This window comes from Rhinolophus sinicus, chromosome 3 (genome assembly GCF_057876585.1).
Source record: "Rhinolophus sinicus isolate RSI-liver-muscle chromosome 3, RSI-T2T, whole genome shotgun sequence".
Classification (NCBI taxonomy): Eukaryota; Metazoa; Chordata; class Mammalia; order Chiroptera; family Rhinolophidae; genus Rhinolophus; species Rhinolophus sinicus.
Genome location: NC_142503.1, coordinates 129,893,533 through 129,911,726, shown reverse-complemented (window position 1 = coordinate 129,911,726; position 18,194 = coordinate 129,893,533). Strand labels below are relative to the sequence as shown.

General features: G+C 37.9%; 1 protein-coding gene across 1 annotated transcript in view; it reads right to left on the bottom strand.

Moving 5' to 3' along the window:
• SUPT16H (SPT16 homolog, facilitates chromatin remodeling subunit) overlaps positions 1–18,194 on the bottom strand; it is a 37,620-nt gene that overhangs the window by 8,743 nt on the left and 10,683 nt on the right. The window contains exons 2-20 of the mRNA XM_019713561.3: positions 16,788–16,880; positions 16,254–16,424; positions 15,404–15,556; positions 14,351–14,497; positions 13,787–13,938; positions 12,561–12,733; positions 8,467–8,557; positions 6,814–6,887; positions 6,573–6,685; positions 4,436–4,501; positions 4,228–4,323; positions 4,029–4,144; positions 3,787–3,940; positions 3,149–3,276; positions 2,074–2,209; positions 1,846–1,972; positions 1,286–1,404; positions 725–850; positions 293–405 (exon numbers count right to left, since the gene is read on the bottom strand). Of these exons, the coding sequence (XP_019569120.1) occupies positions 293–405; positions 725–850; positions 1,286–1,404; positions 1,846–1,972; positions 2,074–2,209; positions 3,149–3,276; positions 3,787–3,940; positions 4,029–4,144; positions 4,228–4,323; positions 4,436–4,501; positions 6,573–6,685; positions 6,814–6,887; positions 8,467–8,557; positions 12,561–12,733; positions 13,787–13,938; positions 14,351–14,497; positions 15,404–15,556; positions 16,254–16,424; positions 16,788–16,880 (2,348 nt within the window). The remainder of the gene's footprint in view (positions 1–292; positions 406–724; positions 851–1,285; positions 1,405–1,845; positions 1,973–2,073; positions 2,210–3,148; positions 3,277–3,786; positions 3,941–4,028; positions 4,145–4,227; positions 4,324–4,435; positions 4,502–6,572; positions 6,686–6,813; positions 6,888–8,466; positions 8,558–12,560; positions 12,734–13,786; positions 13,939–14,350; positions 14,498–15,403; positions 15,557–16,253; positions 16,425–16,787; positions 16,881–18,194) is intronic.

Here is an 18,194-nt window from a genome sequence, read left to right as displayed (position 1 = left end):
AAAGAAACTCACATAAGACTGAACTAATTGCAAGAGAAACTGCTGCTGCCACAACAAACTTTTCCTACTCCCAACAACTCCAACGTACTCAGTAGACACTCATTTCCAGAGGAAGCCTTTTAGACTTAGCCACTCACCTAGGCCCTCAAAAAGTTTCAAGGGGCAATGGATGTCTCGAAGGTTATTAGTTATGAAAAAGGACATGAGGTATTAAATTATTATTAAAGAATGACCAATTTTTCTAAAAGGTAGACCAGTGAAACTTCAGGTGAAAAAAAGATGGATGTGTTACCCCAAGTCCCTAAAAGGCACTTCAAATTCCAGTTCCTCCTTGGTTAGAGCCTCTACTTTCTCAATGAAGTTTTTAAAGGCTGTTTTCAGTTTGTGCCTCATTTCTCGTTCCATCTGTTGAAGAAAAAAATACTAGTTAGCTACAGCTATCACTTGTTAACAGTACATTCCTTCGAAAAGTCTTTTGTAGTCACGACCATGATACTAATGCATACACCTAATGGCACCATACAATTAACTGCAGAGCTGAGTCTGCAACCTAAGTCTAATCCATCCAAATGCCACTGCACTACACCAGCTCAGCAGATGCTTCAGTTATTCTGCAGACAGACTGAGGGGTTATTTACAAAATATAACAATTACTGACCTCAGATCTGAATCACATTCTACCTCACTACCCTGCAAATGAAATATGAAAATAAACTTCACAGACCTGCTCGGCGTAGAGGTCATCTCGGTCATGCATATGCTGATGTTTCCCCAAGTCCGTGGTGATCTCTCCCACTTCTGTGTAGAACTGCACATCTGTGTGACGCTTCTTCCCAAACATGATGGCATTCTGAGGGCAGGGAGCAGAAAGAACACAAAAGAAGTCAGAAGACTTAGGATACACAACAAAGAGGCAAAATAACAAATAAAATGTGAAAATATAAAAACATCCATGCTGGAAATGACAGCATTTATGTAAAAATAGTTAACCATTCCAGGACTCATCATAAATGACATTTGGAATGTGAAAGAGTGTAAGTTTTAAAAAGTACTTCCATTTATCAGAATGGACTTTGAAAATTATGTTGGTAATAAATTGTGCCTATAGCAAAAACTTTCTATTTCAGAAACAGGAATCTGAGACCTTAAACATTTTGGTGGTCACTGTATATCACACCAAAGGAACAAACATGCTTAGCATCTTCTAGATGTCAGGCACTGACATACCTTATTTCAAAGGAAAGCGGATGATAAGATCTCAAAGCCAATAAGTAGAAAGGTATACCTTGAGGTGAAAGTGCAAGACAATAATCATTTCTCCATCACAGGGCTGAAACAGTGCATGCTTGATGTTATTGTACAGAATATCCACTTTGTCTCCTCGAACAGATGTGAAGCGGAAACCTGAGGGTGGGGGGTGGTGGTGAAGGGAGCAGCTAATTACCAAGCAGCATCATTAAGTTAGGTCTAAAGGCACTGCATTTTGCCTGGCTGATTTGAACAGGGTCAGAGGAAGTGACAAAAATTGTACAGTTTTCCTTTCCTTCTGGCCATACAGCAATGTAAGTAGATTCCTCCCAGTATTTCCTTGTCATACTGTATTAACTCATCTGTCATTCCTACAAATGTGCCCCTGAAGACAAAGCCGTTCCCCACTCCATGTCTCCTCATGCGGACAAAGCAGCATGTGGCATCTAGCAGTCAGAAGCCAAGATTCCCTTTGAGTCTAAGATATGACGACTTTATGAAACACAACAGAAAACACATGCAGTCACTTGTAGTATTCATGCAATCACACACATGAGAGAGACAGAGAGAGAGACAGGGAGAGAGAAGTATCCATACCATTGACATGGGCCTCCAGTGACCCTTGCATCCTCTTTTGGGCAATGTTTGGACGAATGTACAGATCTTTCAGTTTGGGGTTACTCCGGTTTAGATTGATCACCAGGGAGTCTTGTTTCACAATGCCCTAAGCAGAATGAAAATTAATGTGAATCCTCATGTATCTTTTTATGTCCCCAAGCCCCACGTGTGTCCTTTTGCATAAAGGTGCTTTGTGTTCAGCCTCACCTCCTTCTCTTTCTCTTCTGCTTCCCGAGTCTTATAACGCTTCTGTACTTCTTTTATAATTCTGAAAGCATTCTGAAGGTTCAAGGCTGGTACTGTCTGTTCTCCGGGTGCCTTCATATTTGAAGCTCGGTATGTACTGTAGGAAGGAGAAAGCATTTGTTTAAGTTTTTTTCCAATAGGTCAGGTAACCTACACTCATTATTGTATTTTACAACTGGCTTACTTTACTAGCTTTTAAAAGAAACCAGTACCACTAAATGCTGAAACAATGCCTGGAAAGCTGAAAAAAAAATCTCTCCCTTTCTTCTCTCTTAAACAGAGGATGTTAAGAATGGCCAATACAGGGGTGGACGGGTGGCTCAGTTGGTTAGAGTGTGAGCTCTGGGGAACAGGGTTGCTGCTGGTTCGATTCCCACATGGGCCAGCGAGCTGCGCCCTCCACAACTAGAATGAAGCCAACCAGCTGCCACTGAGATCCCAGGTGGCCGGATGGCTCAGTTGGTTGGAGCGCATGCTCTCAACCACAAGGGATGGTGGGCTACGCCCCCTGCAACTAAGATGAAAAACAGTAACTGGACTTGGAGCTGAGCTGCACCCTCTACAACTAAGATTGAAAAGGACAACAACTTGACTTGGAGCTGATGGGTCCTGGGAAAAGCACAATGTTCCCCAATAAAGTCCTGTTCCCCTTCCCCAATAAAATCTTAAAAAAAAAAAAAAAGAAGAAGAATGGCTAATTCATTGGATGGGGCAATCATACTCATTTTTCAAATCTGGCATAACCTCCCAAATTATCCCATTCTACACCATGAAGGAACAGACTCCAATGTGGCACACATTTCCTTGAGAGTCGACTGCAAAATGTATGTAGTAAGCATAAAGTATTTCCATGAGCATTCTAAATTATGTTCCATCCTCGACACAGCACAAAGCTTACAAGGTGATCCTACATAAGTGCCTGACGGAGGCTTTGCCATTCACTAGATGGGGGAGGACACAGCACAGAGAAAGAAAGGTTTCTGAGAGCGCCACTAGCCAGCAGGGATTTGGGGTGGTTGTTTTCCCGTGGACTCACATTTCCTTGACAAAAGTGGCTTCTGGGTTAGGAAAGATGTTGCCCTCATTCCTGCCCAGAGCACTGCCTGGGCAATAGAAGTTGATTCGCAAGTAAGTATAATCTCCTTCCACTGACATACTTATATTCTGTTCAAAGAAAGGGAAAGCATTAAAAAAAAAATAGACAAACACACGGGATTATTTCTTTGACAAAGATTAGGAGTTACAGATATGCTAAAATTAAATTAGGAGTTGCAACCTGACTGCTAAACCTAGCCTGTAAACCTTACTCTAAATCTAATAAACTACATATTTAGTTTATCTTTTCATATGACCGAATGTGTTTCCAAAAGAATACTGAATTTTCCACGTACCTTATGCTATGTGTATAACTACAAGTTATGCTTAAAACGTTCAAGAAAAGAGAGGCAAACTATGGTCTAGACTGGATCATTTAACTTTCTACAAAGTGAATACTGGAAAGGAAGGAAAATGATAGCAGGAGATAAGGGAGATAGGGGGGAAGACTGTAAAGTGAGAAGGGTAGAGTCTGAAAAAAAGAGTGGGAGAGATGACACAAACAGAACAGCAATCTATCGCAAGCACAACTACTATTTTAAGAAACAATGTGCAGGGAATCTGATTCAATGTCAGTACCTTTATCGTGGCAATGTGAAAAGGTGTCGCTATGCCAAACACAGGCATTATTACAGTCTCATATTTCTTATCAATATAGATCTTCATTTCCCGAATATGTGGTTCCTTAGGCATCAAAGATGGGTTTTTATAGGACACATTAGATTTGCGTGCTCTGGAGTGGGGAGAAAAGTTTTTTAAAGAAATTTCTGCAAATCACACATAATCCCAAGACAATCTCACTGTTCAATGCAAACTCTTACTTCTGAATCTGCTGTTCTCCTTTTTGTTCAGTCAGCCGCCTCTTGGCTTCCTCATTGAGTTGAGCTGCCAGTTCTTTTTGATGTGCTCTTCGCTTTTCTTCTGCAGTCATCTCATTCTGGAGAAGAAAAATCCCAAGCTATCACAACATGTGAACCACATGACAGACATGAGATCAATGTAGTATACAACAGTCCTCACGCGTGTTCTTTCCGTCAGTAAGGCTGCCCGAGACCCTCTTCCCAACAGGTCCTCGGCCTCATCCTTCTCCTCCTCCTCTTCTTCTTCATCTTCATTCTATGGGGCAAAAGTCTTAATCAGAAATTCAGGTTTTAATTTTTTAACCAATATTGTTTACCTTCTTCACTATACACAAACTTCCTACACCACAAATTTATCCTCTTCCTACCTTTAGAAAAATGCCCACATTCTTTACTTTCTTCTTCACAGAAGTGAGAACAGTGGCTGGGCCATCCTAGAAAAGAGAAGTCAGACATCTGTAAGAACATTACGTTGAAAAGTTTTACTTTCTAATCTAGTATGTATGTAGCTGGGTAATGTTTTGAACCTCTGGATACTACTGTGTTTGCCGGAAAATAAGACCTAGCGGGACAATCAGCTCTAATGCGTCTTTTGGAGGAAAAAATTAATATAAGACCTGGTCTTATTTTGCTATAAGACCGGGTGTGATATGATGTGACATAAATACCGGGTCTTATTATATTAATATTGCTCTAATGTTCCAAATGACGCATTAGAGCTGATTGTCCCGCTAGGTATTATTTTCGGGAAAACACAGTATAATCTTGACAATAAATAAATATAGTTCTTAGGTGCCAGCCCCTCAGTAGGAATTGTAATGTGGGAAGCAACATTGGAATAATGATTAAGAAGACAGGCTTGATTTGATACCTGGCTCAATCACTGTCTAGCTATGTAACACTTGGTAAGTTACTTAAACTTTGCTGTGCCTCAGTTTCTTTTTCTGTATATGAGGATAAGTGTATCTATTTAATAGGGTTATAGGTAAGGATTCAATGAATTAATGCGTAAAATGTGCTTCGCTTATAATAAGAACACTAAATATTTCCTATCATCATCATCATCATCATCATAATCATCAAGAATCAATTCCTCTGAGGCCGGCCTGGTGGCTCAAACGGTTGGAGCTCCATGCTCCTAACATTGAAGGTTGCTGGTTCGATTCCCACATGGGCCAGTGGGCTCTCAACCACAAGGTTGCCAATTTGATTCCTCGAGTCCCGCAGGGATGGTGGGCAGCACCCCCTGCAACTGGCAACGGCAACTGGACCTGGAGCTGAGCTGCGCCCTCCACAACTAAGACAAAGGACAACAACTTGAAGCTGAATGGTACCCTCCACAACTAAGATTGAAAGGACAACTTCACTTGGGGGGGAAAAAAAACACAAAAGTCCTGGAAGCACACACTGTTCCCCAACAAAGTCCTGTCCCCCTTCCCCAATAAAAATCTTAACACACAAAAAAAAGAATCAATTCCTCTAAGTGAAAGAAACCAGTCACAAAAGACCACAAACGTACAGAGCAGGCAAATCCTTAGACAGAAAGCAGTTTAGTCGTTGTTGAGGCCTAAAGGACTTGGGGGGGAAACGGGAAACGACTTCTAATGGGTACAGGATTTCTTTTTGAGGTGATGAAAATGTTCTAAAATTAGATTGTGGTGATGATTGCACACTTAAAATACACTTTAAGTGGGTGAGTTGTATGGTATATAAATTGAAGCTCAATAAAGCTGTTATTAAAAAAAAAAATCGGGCCGGACCGGTGGCTCAGGCGGTTAGAGCTCCATGCTCCTAACTCTGAAGGCCGCCAGCTCGATTCCCACATGGGCCAGTGGGCTGTCAACCACAAGGTTGCCTGTTCAACTCCTCGAGTCCCGCAAGGGATGGTGGGCTCCACCTCCTGCAACTAAGATTGAACACAGCACCTTGAGCTGAGCTGCCACTGAGCTCTCGGATGGCTCAGTTGGTTGGAGCGTGTCCTCTCAACCACAAGGTTGCTGGTTCGACTCCCGCAAGGGATAGTGGGCTGCGCCCCCTGCAACTAGAAACGGCAACTGGACCTGGAGCTGAGCTGTGCCCTCCACAACTAAGACTGAAAGGACAACAACTTGAAGCTGAACGGCACCCTCCACAACTAAGATCGAAAGGACAACAACTTGACTTGGAAAAAAGTCCTGGAAGTACACACTGTTCCCCAATAAAGTCCTGTTAAAAAAATAATAAATAATAACTTAAAAAAAAAAAAAATCAGTTCCATCATTAGAATCAGTTCCTGGTATTATCATTATCAATATTCAAGCGACAATGTGATAAACAATTTGGTTTAAAACATTCCCTGTACTTGGACTACACTCTCTATTCCTAGCTGTATTAGGTCTCGCTCTCACATGGATTTCTCCCATTGGCTAGCATTTAACAAAGACTTTTAAGAAAAAACCATAGGGTACAAAATAAGCCTCAAAAGTCAGTTCATCAGCACTCAAAAGTTTAAGAATCAATACACACTTCATCTACAAGCACTGTGTCACCAATGAATAGGGCATAGGTTTTCTCTTCTGGTTTCTTCCCTTCCTTGTTAGTCAGGTCTGAGAAGCCCAAATTGATGCTGAAGACCATCCCTAAAATAGCAAAACAGGAACTGGTCAATGACTGAAAGGATGGAGAAATATAAATTTTACACAGAACAGGGAGATGAAGCTAAATTATTCAAAAAAATATTTTCCTACTGCATGCATGTAAAACTCACCTTTCTTCAGTTTGTACTGATTTTTACTATTAATTACTAAAGAGCCTTCACGGAATTCAATTCCCATTCCAAACCTAGAAAGAAATGAAGAGAAACTTCAGCAACAGGCTAAAGATCTTGTACATAGGTTAAGTACAATATATTCTATTTTAACTTTTCAAGATAAGGCAGACAAACATTTTGAGTGATTTGCTGCTGCTCACAAGTCAGTTAAGGAAGAGGATTAGAGGACAGTCTTTGTGCTCTTAATATGAAAATAATATCCTAAATAAGTACCTCATGTAACATTTATTGTATCAGCCATTCTTTATTTTAGCTTATTCACCCACATTTAAAATTTAATCTTCTGGGGCCGGCCAGGTGGCTCAGGCAGTTAGAGCTCCATGCTCCTAACTCTGAAGGCTGCCGGTTCGATTCCCACATGGGCCAGTGGGCTCTCAACCACAAGGTTGCCAGTTCAATTCCTCGAGTCCCACAAGGGATGGTGGGCTCTGCCCCCTGCAGCTAAGATTGAACACAGCACCTTGAGCTGAGCTGCCGATGAGCTGCTGGATGGCTCAGTTGGTTGGAGCACGGGCTCTCAACCACAAGGTTGCCAGTTCGATTCCTCGAGTCCTGCAAGGGATGGTGGGCAGCGCCTCCTGCAACTAAGATTGAACACGGCAACTTGAGCTGAGCTGCCGCTGAGCTCCTGGATGGCTCAGTTGGTTGGAGTGCGTCCTCTCAACCACAAGGTTGCCGGTTCGACTCCCGCAAGGGATGGTGGGCTGTGCCCCCTGCAACTAGAAAACATCAACTGGACCTGGAGCTGAGCTGCGCCCTCCACAACTAAGACTGAAAGGACAACAACTTAAAGCTGAATGGCACCCTCCACAACTAAGATCGAAAGGACAACAACTTGACTTGGAAAAAAGGCCTGGAAGTACTCACTGTTCCCCAATAAAGTCCTGTTCCCCTTCCCCAATTTAAAAAAAATAAAAAAATTTAATCTTCTACCATGAAATCAGTTAAGAGTGTTCCTATAAGCTTAGCAGAGACTAACTAATAATTGAGACAGTTTTTGATGGAATGTTGATAACTAGATTCATTAAGTCACCTGGGCCAAAACTTGGTATTAGGTAAATATATTTCCCCTCATCCATCAGAGCAGTCCAGTAACTATATCCTTCAGACTAGTTTCTGTCTAAGGAGACTCCCTAGAGCTTGCTGCCCAAAACGTCTTTGATTCTGTAAAGTGTTATCAGGTATTTTCCAGGTGTTCAATTTCAAATACATTCGAGAGACACTGGATTAAGTAAAAATTCAAACGAAATTTCTTTTAAACAATAGAACATATCAGAGTACTTAATTTTTAAATGTGAGCTGAGGTGCTCTAAGAGAGGAAATATAGCATGTAACGTTTCCTAACATTTGTAATTTAAGCCTGGAATACCTATTGGCATCTACTATATTGGTCTAGAAAAATCTCCACCCCATTTCTAGAGGCAGAACTTAAATCTTTCTCATATTGTATGATAATATTATGTGTTTGGCACACAGTTAAGTTTACAAGTCCATAAAGGTTGGTTGAATGAACCTAAAAATATTTTGCGAGACCAAGGCCAGTCAAGAAAATTCACTCATGAGTGACAATGTACATTCATAGCATCTTACCCTAGGTTTTTGGTAATTTTGTTCAGTAGTTCTGGCTTTTGTTTTTTAACCACATCCATGATGGCATTATACACATCACATATCTTCACACCTAATGGCAAGACAGAAAGGGAACATTAAGTATCCTTCAGAAAATATATAACAAAATCACATTTTTTAACCAACATTTTTTCCATTTAAAGAAGTCTCCTAAAGCAGGGTTTCCCAAAGTGTGAACTAACAAAATATAGTTCCTTGCAGGAGTGGTAGGGCTTAGACATTTGTATTTTTTAAAATAATCTACCTCATCATAATTACACTATTTGAGAATCACCGACCTAAGAGACTGTGAACACCAGTTGGTTTCAGTGAAATAACTTTTTAAGTGTTGATAAATGGCAACACATTAAAATTATTACACATTTTGAAAAACAGGACTACTGAGGGGGTGAATTACTGCTAGAAGAACTCTGGCCTTAATTTTTTAGGATCTAGGATATAAATAAGTATTTCAAGCCAGAGTAGTCCAGATATGGTAGCCTCAGAGAGCTATTTATCCTCTTTAAATTACTTATGACCATGATTTCCAATAGGATTTCTCAAAATCAACTTGAGATGTCATGAAGAAAGGTTTCTGGAGGCTCTAGGTAACATGGGTGGGCTTACAAAGTTGTCTAACAATAGTAAATATAAAGTCAAATGCAGCCATTTGGGAGTGTACAATCTCAAGGCAAAAGAGGTGGTCACTTGCTTAGCAGGTTTGCTATTAGTTCTGCTCTAACTAAAATTATTCCTGTCCATTCAATGTAGAATTAACATTATACATTCTGTTGTTAGAGATACTAGTTTTCAAAACTTCTCGACAGTTCTTCCAAATTTAAAAGGATCATGTCATAATCAAGTGGCATTTAGCCAAGGGATGCAAGGATGATTCAACACCCACGATTCAATCAATGTGATATTAATAGTATGAAGGATAAAAACCATATAATCATCTCAATAGATGCAGACAAAGCATTTGACAAAATGCAACATTCACTTATAAAAACCTCTCAAGAAAGTGGGTATAAAAAGAGGGAATGTACCTCAACATAATAAAGGCCATATATGAGAAGCCCACACCTAACATACTTAACGGTGAAAAGCTGAAACCTTTTCCTCTAAGATCAGGAACAAGACAAGGATACCCTCTCTCCCTATTTTTATTCAACATAGTATTAGAAGTCCTAGCCAAAGCAATTAAGCAAGGAAAATAAATAAAAGGCATCCAAACTGGAAAGGAAGACATAAAACTGTCACTATTTATAGATGACATACCATATATAGAAAATCCAAAAAATGTTAGAATTAATAAATTCAGTAAAGTTTCAGGATACAAAATAAATATACAGAAATCTGTGGAGTTTCTATACTTTAGTAATGAACTATCATAATTAAGAAAACAATCCTATTTACAATTGCATTAAAAGAATAAAATGCCCAGGAGTAAATTTAACCAAGGAAGTGAAAAACGTGTACACTGAAAACTGTAAGACACTGAATGAAGAAACTGCAGAAGACACAAATAAATGGAAAGATATTCCACGCTCATGGACTGGAAAAAGTATCTATACTACCCAAAGAATCTACAAATTCAATGCAATCCCTATCAAGATTCCATTGGCATTTTATAAACAAATAGAACAATTCTAAAATTTGTATGGAATCACAAAAGACCCTGAACAGCCAAAGCAATCTTGAAAAAAATGAACAAAGCTGGAGGCGTCATGTTCCCTGATCTCAAACTATGTTACAAAGTTACAGTAATAAAAAAAACAGCATGGTATTGTCATAAAAACAAACACAAAGATCAATGGAAGAGAACAGAGAGTCCGGAAATAAACCCACATATGTATATGATCAATTAATTTACGACAAAGGAATAAAAAATATACAATGGGGAAAGGACAGGCTCTTCAATAAATGATGTTGGGAAAACTGAACAACCATAGGCAAAAAAATGAACCTGGACCACTGTCTTACACCACATACAAAAATACATTCAAAACAGATTAGAGTTGAATGTTAAGACCTGAAAAACCACAAAACTCCTAGAAGAAAACATAGGCATCAGTTTCAACGATGGTTGTTTGGATCTGACAGCAAAAGCAAAAGCAACAAAAGCAAAAATCAAGAAGTGGGATTATATCAAACTAACAAGCTTCTGCACAGCAAAGGAAACCATCAACAAAATGAAAAGGCAACCAACTGAATGGGATAAATTTTTGCAAATCATATATCTGATAAGGGTTAATATTCAAAATATACAAAGAATCCATACAACTCAAAAGCAAAAACCAATCAATCAATCCAATTTAAAAAAATGGGCAGAAAATCTGAATAGACATTTTCTCAAAGAAAACATACAGATGGCCAACAGGTACATGAAAACATACAGTATCACTATCAGGGAAATGCAAAAAAAATCACAATGAGGTATTGCCCCGTATGTTAAAAAGGCTATTATCAAAAAGACAAGAAATAACAAGTGTTGGCAAGGATGTGGGAAAAAGGGAACCCTTGTGCATTGTTCGTGGGAATGTACACTGGTGCAGCCATTATGGAAAACAGTACGGAGATCCCTCAAAAAATTAAAACTTGAACTACCTTATGACCCTGGGTATTTATCTGAAGAAAATAAAAACACTAACTAGAAAAGGTATATGCACCCTCAAGTTCATTTCAGCATTATTTACAATAGCCAAGATATGGAAACAACCTACCGTGTTTCCCCAAAAATAAGATCTAGCCAGACAATCAGCTCAATGCGTCTTTTGGAGCAAAAATTAATATAAGACCGGGTCTTATATTAATTTTTGCTCCAAAGACACATTAGAGCTGATTGTCCGGCTAGGTCTTATTTTCAGGAAAACATCAACAAAGGTCCACCAACAGATAAAAAGGATAAAGAAAATTGTGGTACAGTTGACTCCAGAACACCAGTTTGAACTGCATGGGTCCTCTTATACGTGGATTTTTAAAAATAAATACTACAAATATAATTTCCTTATGATTTTCCTTTTCTTTTCTCTAGCTTTACTTTATTGTAAGCACACACAGTACATAACACATATACAAAATATGTGTTAATCAACCGTTTTTTGTTTGTTTTTTATCAGTAAGACTTCTGTTAAACAATAGGCTATTCGTAAAGTTTTTTGGGAGTCAAAAGTTATATGCAGATTTTCAACTTTGTGGGGAGTCAGTGCCCCTAAACCCTGTGTTCTTCAAGGGGTAACTGTACACACAGAACACACAATGGCATATTATTCAGCCATAAAAAAAGAATGAAATCTTGCCATCTGTAACAACATGGACAGAACTTAGGGCATTAAGTGAAATAAGTTAGACAGATACAAATACCATATGACCTCACTTATATGTGGAATCTAACCAACCAACCAACCAAGCAAGAAAGCAAGCAAGCTCATAAAGAGAACAGATTGTTGGTTGACAGAAGCAGGGAGTGGGGGTGTGTGTGAAATGGTAAAGGAAGTCAAAAGGTACAAACTTGCAGTTATAAAATAAGTTCTGGGTATGTAATGTGCAGTATGGCAACTATAGTTAATAATATTGTACTGAATATTTGAAAGGTGCTGGGAGAGTAAATCTCAAAAGTTCTTATCACAAGAAAAATCTGTAATTATGTAGGTGACAAATGTTAACTAGAATAGCTGTGGTGATCATTTTGCAATATATACAAATACTGAATCATTATGTTGTACACCCAAAACGAATATAATTCTGTATGTCACTTATACCTCAAAACAACAAGAATAACAAAAAACAACTTTCTAAAGTTCTAAAGAAGAGTAGTAAGGCCACAGTAGTTTATGAAGATCTGGACACAGGGGTGTAACCAGTCAGAGGGGATTTTGTAAACGTCAGTGTAAAACCACAATCACCACTCACGTCATGTCCAAAAAAGGAAAGCAGATTCAAGAATTAAATGCAAGGATGACTGGAGGTTAGTAACGTGATTCTATTTTTAATATGAGATCCTGAGGGACATACTCACATAAATGCTAGTAACATTTTTGTTACATCATTTCCAAACCTTTTCTAAGTCACCTCACCATGTCTTAATTCTTTTAGCAGCTCCTCTTGAAGCTGTAGTAAAAAGTTGTAATTTTCTTGAACTTCCTGAGAGGGGTCAACCATCAAAGTGCGAACAAGGTTGGAGCAATAAGATTTGAAGCGAATACCCATGGCACAAGTGATGGCCCCAAAATGCATGTGATTCTTGTCACTAGAGAACAAAGGAAGAAAGCATTTCATTCATTACTCAAACTAGGAAAGTCCTTAGTATCACTGGCACATAACATCTGCCATCACTGCCTTTCCCTGTGATATCCCAAAGCTGAAACAGAATAAGGACCTAAACATTTTTTTTTTATGCAAAGCAATTTATGAAGACTCTGGAGTAAAATTAATCACCAAAACTTTTAGGATAAAAATTCAGTGAGTTTAGTTGTTGTATCCTAATTATGCAAAGGATATACTGTATTTTGCAGTATATAAAGTGCATTTGCCCAAATTTGTGAGGGAAAAATAAGGATGAGCATTATACATGGGTAGTACTAGCTCGTATCTATATAACTCGTATCTATATAAATGTTTTTAATTCTTTTACTTATGCTTATGAGTTAAAATTGTAACTCTAAAAATCAATAGCAGTATCCACCTGCAAAATACCCTTGAATACGATAACCGGTTTTGCTGAACTTATGATTAAGAGATCTCGGCCTTCTACGATGCATAAATATCATAAATTTGTTACTGGACATAAAGTTTCTTGTACCTTGTATCTGTTCTTGTGTTTTGTAATTATTTGTTATATAAAATTTCTTGTACCATCATATGTTAAAAAAATAAATGCTAAATTTCCTTTATAATACAAAAAACAAGTACCTTAATGTAAACAAATAAAAATTTGAATTAAAAAATTAAAACGAAAGATATTTTCCCTGAAAGTTCGGGCCATAAACATTGGTGCACATTATACATGGCAAAATACAGTACATTATGGTATACCTAATAAGATTTTAATATTTTGATGAGGGGCATGTTTTTCCAGCATTTTTAATCATCTGGAAAAATGCTTACAATCAAATACCCAATTAAGAAATGAGTAACTATATGAAATAAAATAGAAATATGCATGACAAGAAGACAATGTAGAAGCAGAGTATGTTATTCTATCTCTTCCTACTTTCCTGAATTCTGAAATGAGTCAAAGAAAAAATAGGGTGAAGGTTGAAATGCTCTGGCTGTTGGTTTATTTTGAAGTTCTTGTACTTACCTCACCACACTGAACTTGAGATTATAGTTGCCACCACTCTGAATGATAGGAGGATAACACATTTCCACAGTAGAGGGGTCTGCCCCAGCTAGGTATTTTTTCTCTTCAATGGCCTTTTCCACAGACTCGGCCAGTTTGCTGTGTCGAACTTTCTGTAAGTGTACCCAGAAATGAAACACTTACTAGAAGGTGGCAAAGAGGGGTACTGCGTTTTTGGATATTATCATTGGAAGACAACATATATCCTGATATTATTTAGGATGCTATAAAGGCTTATGACATGATTTATGTGGCAGATAACATACTAGTATATAAGCAAATTTACAAAACAGAATATGGAATTCACAACTATTCAAGGAATTCTCAAGTGAAGTACTGGTAACCTCAAGAAACTAGTGCAGGTTTACAGTTATTTTGAAAGACAGCTGGCATAATCACGCACCATCAACTTAAGTACCAAAGGCTTAATTTCAAAGGAAGCTGAACACATACCAAAACACTGTATGGTAGGGATTTATTTCTGCTTCATCAAAACAGTAAAAAGACTCTTCCCTCTCCATTTACCTCATCTGCATCAACTATTTCCATGACTCTTTCCTTGAAGAATTTGTTGAAGACCTCAGAAGTGATACTGGCTGCTTTCTTCATTAGGTTGAGCTCCCCGTCCTCCTTTACGGCAATGGTATAGGCCACAACGGCACTGATATCTATCTGTAGTCAAAGTGATAAGAGTTTCTCTAACATGCTAATATACAACTGCTAAAGAAATGCACCTCTACGTAAATATTATCAGCGATATTATGCTATTTAGCAAAGTATTCACCAGTACATTCTTCGAAATATTCTTTTCTTGTCCGAAACACTAATTTGAAAAGATATATGCACCCCTATGTTCACTGCAGCACTATTTACAACAGCCAAGATATGGAAGCAACCCATGTGCCCATCAGTAGATGAATGGATAAAGAAGAGATGATTGATATATATATATATATATATATATATATACATATATATACACACATACACACACAATGGAATATTACTCGGCCATAAAAAAGAATGAAACCTTACCATCTGCGACAATATAGATGGACCTAGAGATTATTATGCTAAGTGAAGTCAGACTGAGAAAGACAAATACTGTATGATCTCACTTATATATGGAATCTAGAGAACAAAATAAAACAAACAAAACAGGAAAAAAAATTTTCTTGGATTGAATAAATGTTTGAAACAGCTTTACCAGATCACTGTGTGCATTCTAATAGTCATTAAACTAATGTACCATTTAAAATGTAAAGGTAAATGCCCCTCTCTAGAGGTTTTTGTAAAGGATGAAGAAAAGGCGGGAGATGAGGGGAAAAGGAGGAAAACAATTTTTCTGTACAAGAGACTTTTCTCAGTTTCCCTGTGAGGTAGCTGAACTATCTCCTGAATGCCTCATTCCTGACTGAAAAGTAAAACTGGCTTCTGCTCAGCCAAAGGGAATGAAAAATGGAAATGTGAACGAAAGCATAGTTTTCCCAAAATATGTTCTCTGAACTATCAGTTATGGAAGTCTGTCAGTTTTGCCTTCTCAACTCTGAATCTGCTTGTTCTTGGGAGTTCTCTTACTTTGTCAAAGCCCTCTTTGTTGAGGCAGTCATTCCAGCTCTTCATGAACTCTCCCGGGAACTTGTCTTTGCTGAACACGCCAATCTTTTTGCCATTCTTGCTTTCTTTAATGGCTTCAATCATTTTGTCAAAGCTGCTCTTATTACTTTCATTCTATCAGTGCCACAGGGAAGAAAAGGGATTTGTCAATTAGTTCTGGAATTAGACATCTATGTTCTAGTAGTAATAAACAGGTAGACAAATATTCTAAACCCTGGAAAGAATAAATTCCTACCCCATGACCTACCTACTTCTTTAGGGCAGACTGTTAACACACTAAAAGTTAACACAAAATTTCTTTAGATATTTTTATATGCTTAAGTGAATGAAGTGCCATATAAGTCGACAAAGTTATTTATTCTTTTATTCCAGGAATAGCTAGAACAGCTGAGAAACTCAAAACACATAGGTGAACAATATCCTGAGAAAAAAATCTTTGTCAGGTGGGAAGTATGACAAAAAAAGATCATATTTGGTAAAAACTGGAAATGAGGTTTATCTGAGTTTCCCTTAAGGATATTTAAAGTTGTTTGTTCCAATCAAGATACTCAGATGAAAACAGACAAGTTGACAGTGTCCTTGAGAATGGACAGATAAAGTTATTCTTTGCCAGAATTTCACAGCCCATTTTTTTCGCCACAGTTCTAAGGTTTATCAAACTCTCTTCTTCCTAACAATGATGAGATAAAACTTTGTTATAACCAGTCAGCTAAAATCTTCCCTTGCGTTCTTTTAAATTCCTAGAAGGCATTTCTGTTTATCACTTTTAGACACTTTTTACATTTATGACACATTCTTTGTTAGTTCTGACCTTTTCTCGTATCAGCAATGTGATGGCAGGGGCTCCATTAGCATTCTCATTGCCCTTAGTGTTGGCAATCTGTTTCAAGAACTCCACTTTTTTCTTGCTGGCCATAAAAATGATTTTGTCATCACAGAAGACCATGATAGTATCAGTTAGTTCATAACCAAAGAGCCATGTCTATGGGAAAAGACAATGGAGACAACAGTATTTACAGATCAAAAAAGGTTCTAAATCAGTGCTGTCTACTGAACTTTTTGTGAACATGAAAATATTCTATATCTGCTCTAACACGGTAGGCAGTGGGGGTGGCTGGTTAGCTCAGTTGGTTAGGGCACGGTGCTCTTAACACCAAAGTTGCTGGTTCAATCCCCACATGGGCCAATGTGAGCTGTGTCCTTAAAAACAAAAAAGCACAGTAGGTAGTACAGCGTACTTGGGACTGAGGAATTAAAATTTTAATTTGGCTAGTGCTACTATACTGAACAGTGCAATAAATGATTTAATGATTCTGAGGGCTCAGAACTGCTGTCCACTTCTCACCTGTAAGGCAGTTGATTTGGCATAAACAATTTCTTCATCAACACCCACTGATACAACAATGGCATCAACATTGGCATATTCATCTTCTCCTTTCTGGAAAGTAAAGAGTAAGGTGATTTGGTCATTTTCTTTTAACACAAGCAAAGTATTAATAAGAATACAGACTGCAGTATTTACTCAGAATATATATGATTTTTTCCTAAAAGAAATTCCAAGTTTAAGGTGCATGTTTGCTTGGCAACCTAACAGCCATAAGATACTCGATTTTAAAACAGCTTTACTGAGACAGACTTCATACAATTCATTCATTTAAAATGTGTGATTCAAGGGTTTTCCAGAACATTTTCATCTCCCCAAAAAGAAACCCATTAGCAATCATTACCTATCTCCCCCCTGGCCTAGACAACTAATCTGTCTCTATGAATCTGTCTATTCTGGACATTTCATATAAATGGAATACAGCACATGGCCTTTGTATCTGGCTTCTTTTATTTAACACGTTCTCAAGGTTCACCCATGTTACAATACACATCAGTACTATATCCTTTTTACCGAGTAATATTCCATTGTATATATGCATCACATTGCATTCATTCATCAATCGCTGGACATTTGGGTTATTTCCAGTTTAGGGCAAGTATGAATAATGCTGCTATGGCCATTCATTTAAGTTTCTGTGTGGAGATATTTCTTGAATATATACCTAGGTGAAAAATTGCTGGGTCTTACGGTAATGGTATGCTTAATTTTTTCAGGAATCATACTGTTTTCCAAAGTGATTGTATCATTTTACATTCTCAATCCTCATACAGCGATATATGAGGGTTCCAATTTCTCCACATGCCGACAAACACTTGTCTTTTTTATGAAGTAGTATCTCATTGTAGTTCTGGTTTGCAGTTTCCAGGTGGCGAATGATGTTAGGCACCTTCTTAGATTACTGCCCATTTGCAGACCTTTCGTGGAGAGGCGCCTACACAGATCCTTGGCTCATTCTGCAACTGGGTTATTGCTTTATGATTAAGTTGTAAGAGTTCTTTTGGTATTCTAGACATGTCTTTTATTAGATATGATTTGCAATTTTTTCTCCCATTTGGTGGGTTGTCTTTTCACTTTCATAATGATGTTGTCCTTTAAGGCATACAAGTTTTTAATTTTGAGGAAGTCCAAATTATTTTGTGCTTTTGATATCAGATCTAAGATGGCTTTACCTAACCCAAGGCCATCAATATTGACCTGTACTTTCTTCTACAAGAGTTTTATAGTTTTAGCTCTTATATTAGATCTGATTCATTTTGAGTTAATTTTGTGTATGATGTAAGGAAGGGGCCTAACTCCATTCTGTTGCACATTAATATACAGTTGTTCCAACACAGTTTGTTAAAGACTATTCTTTACTCACTGAAT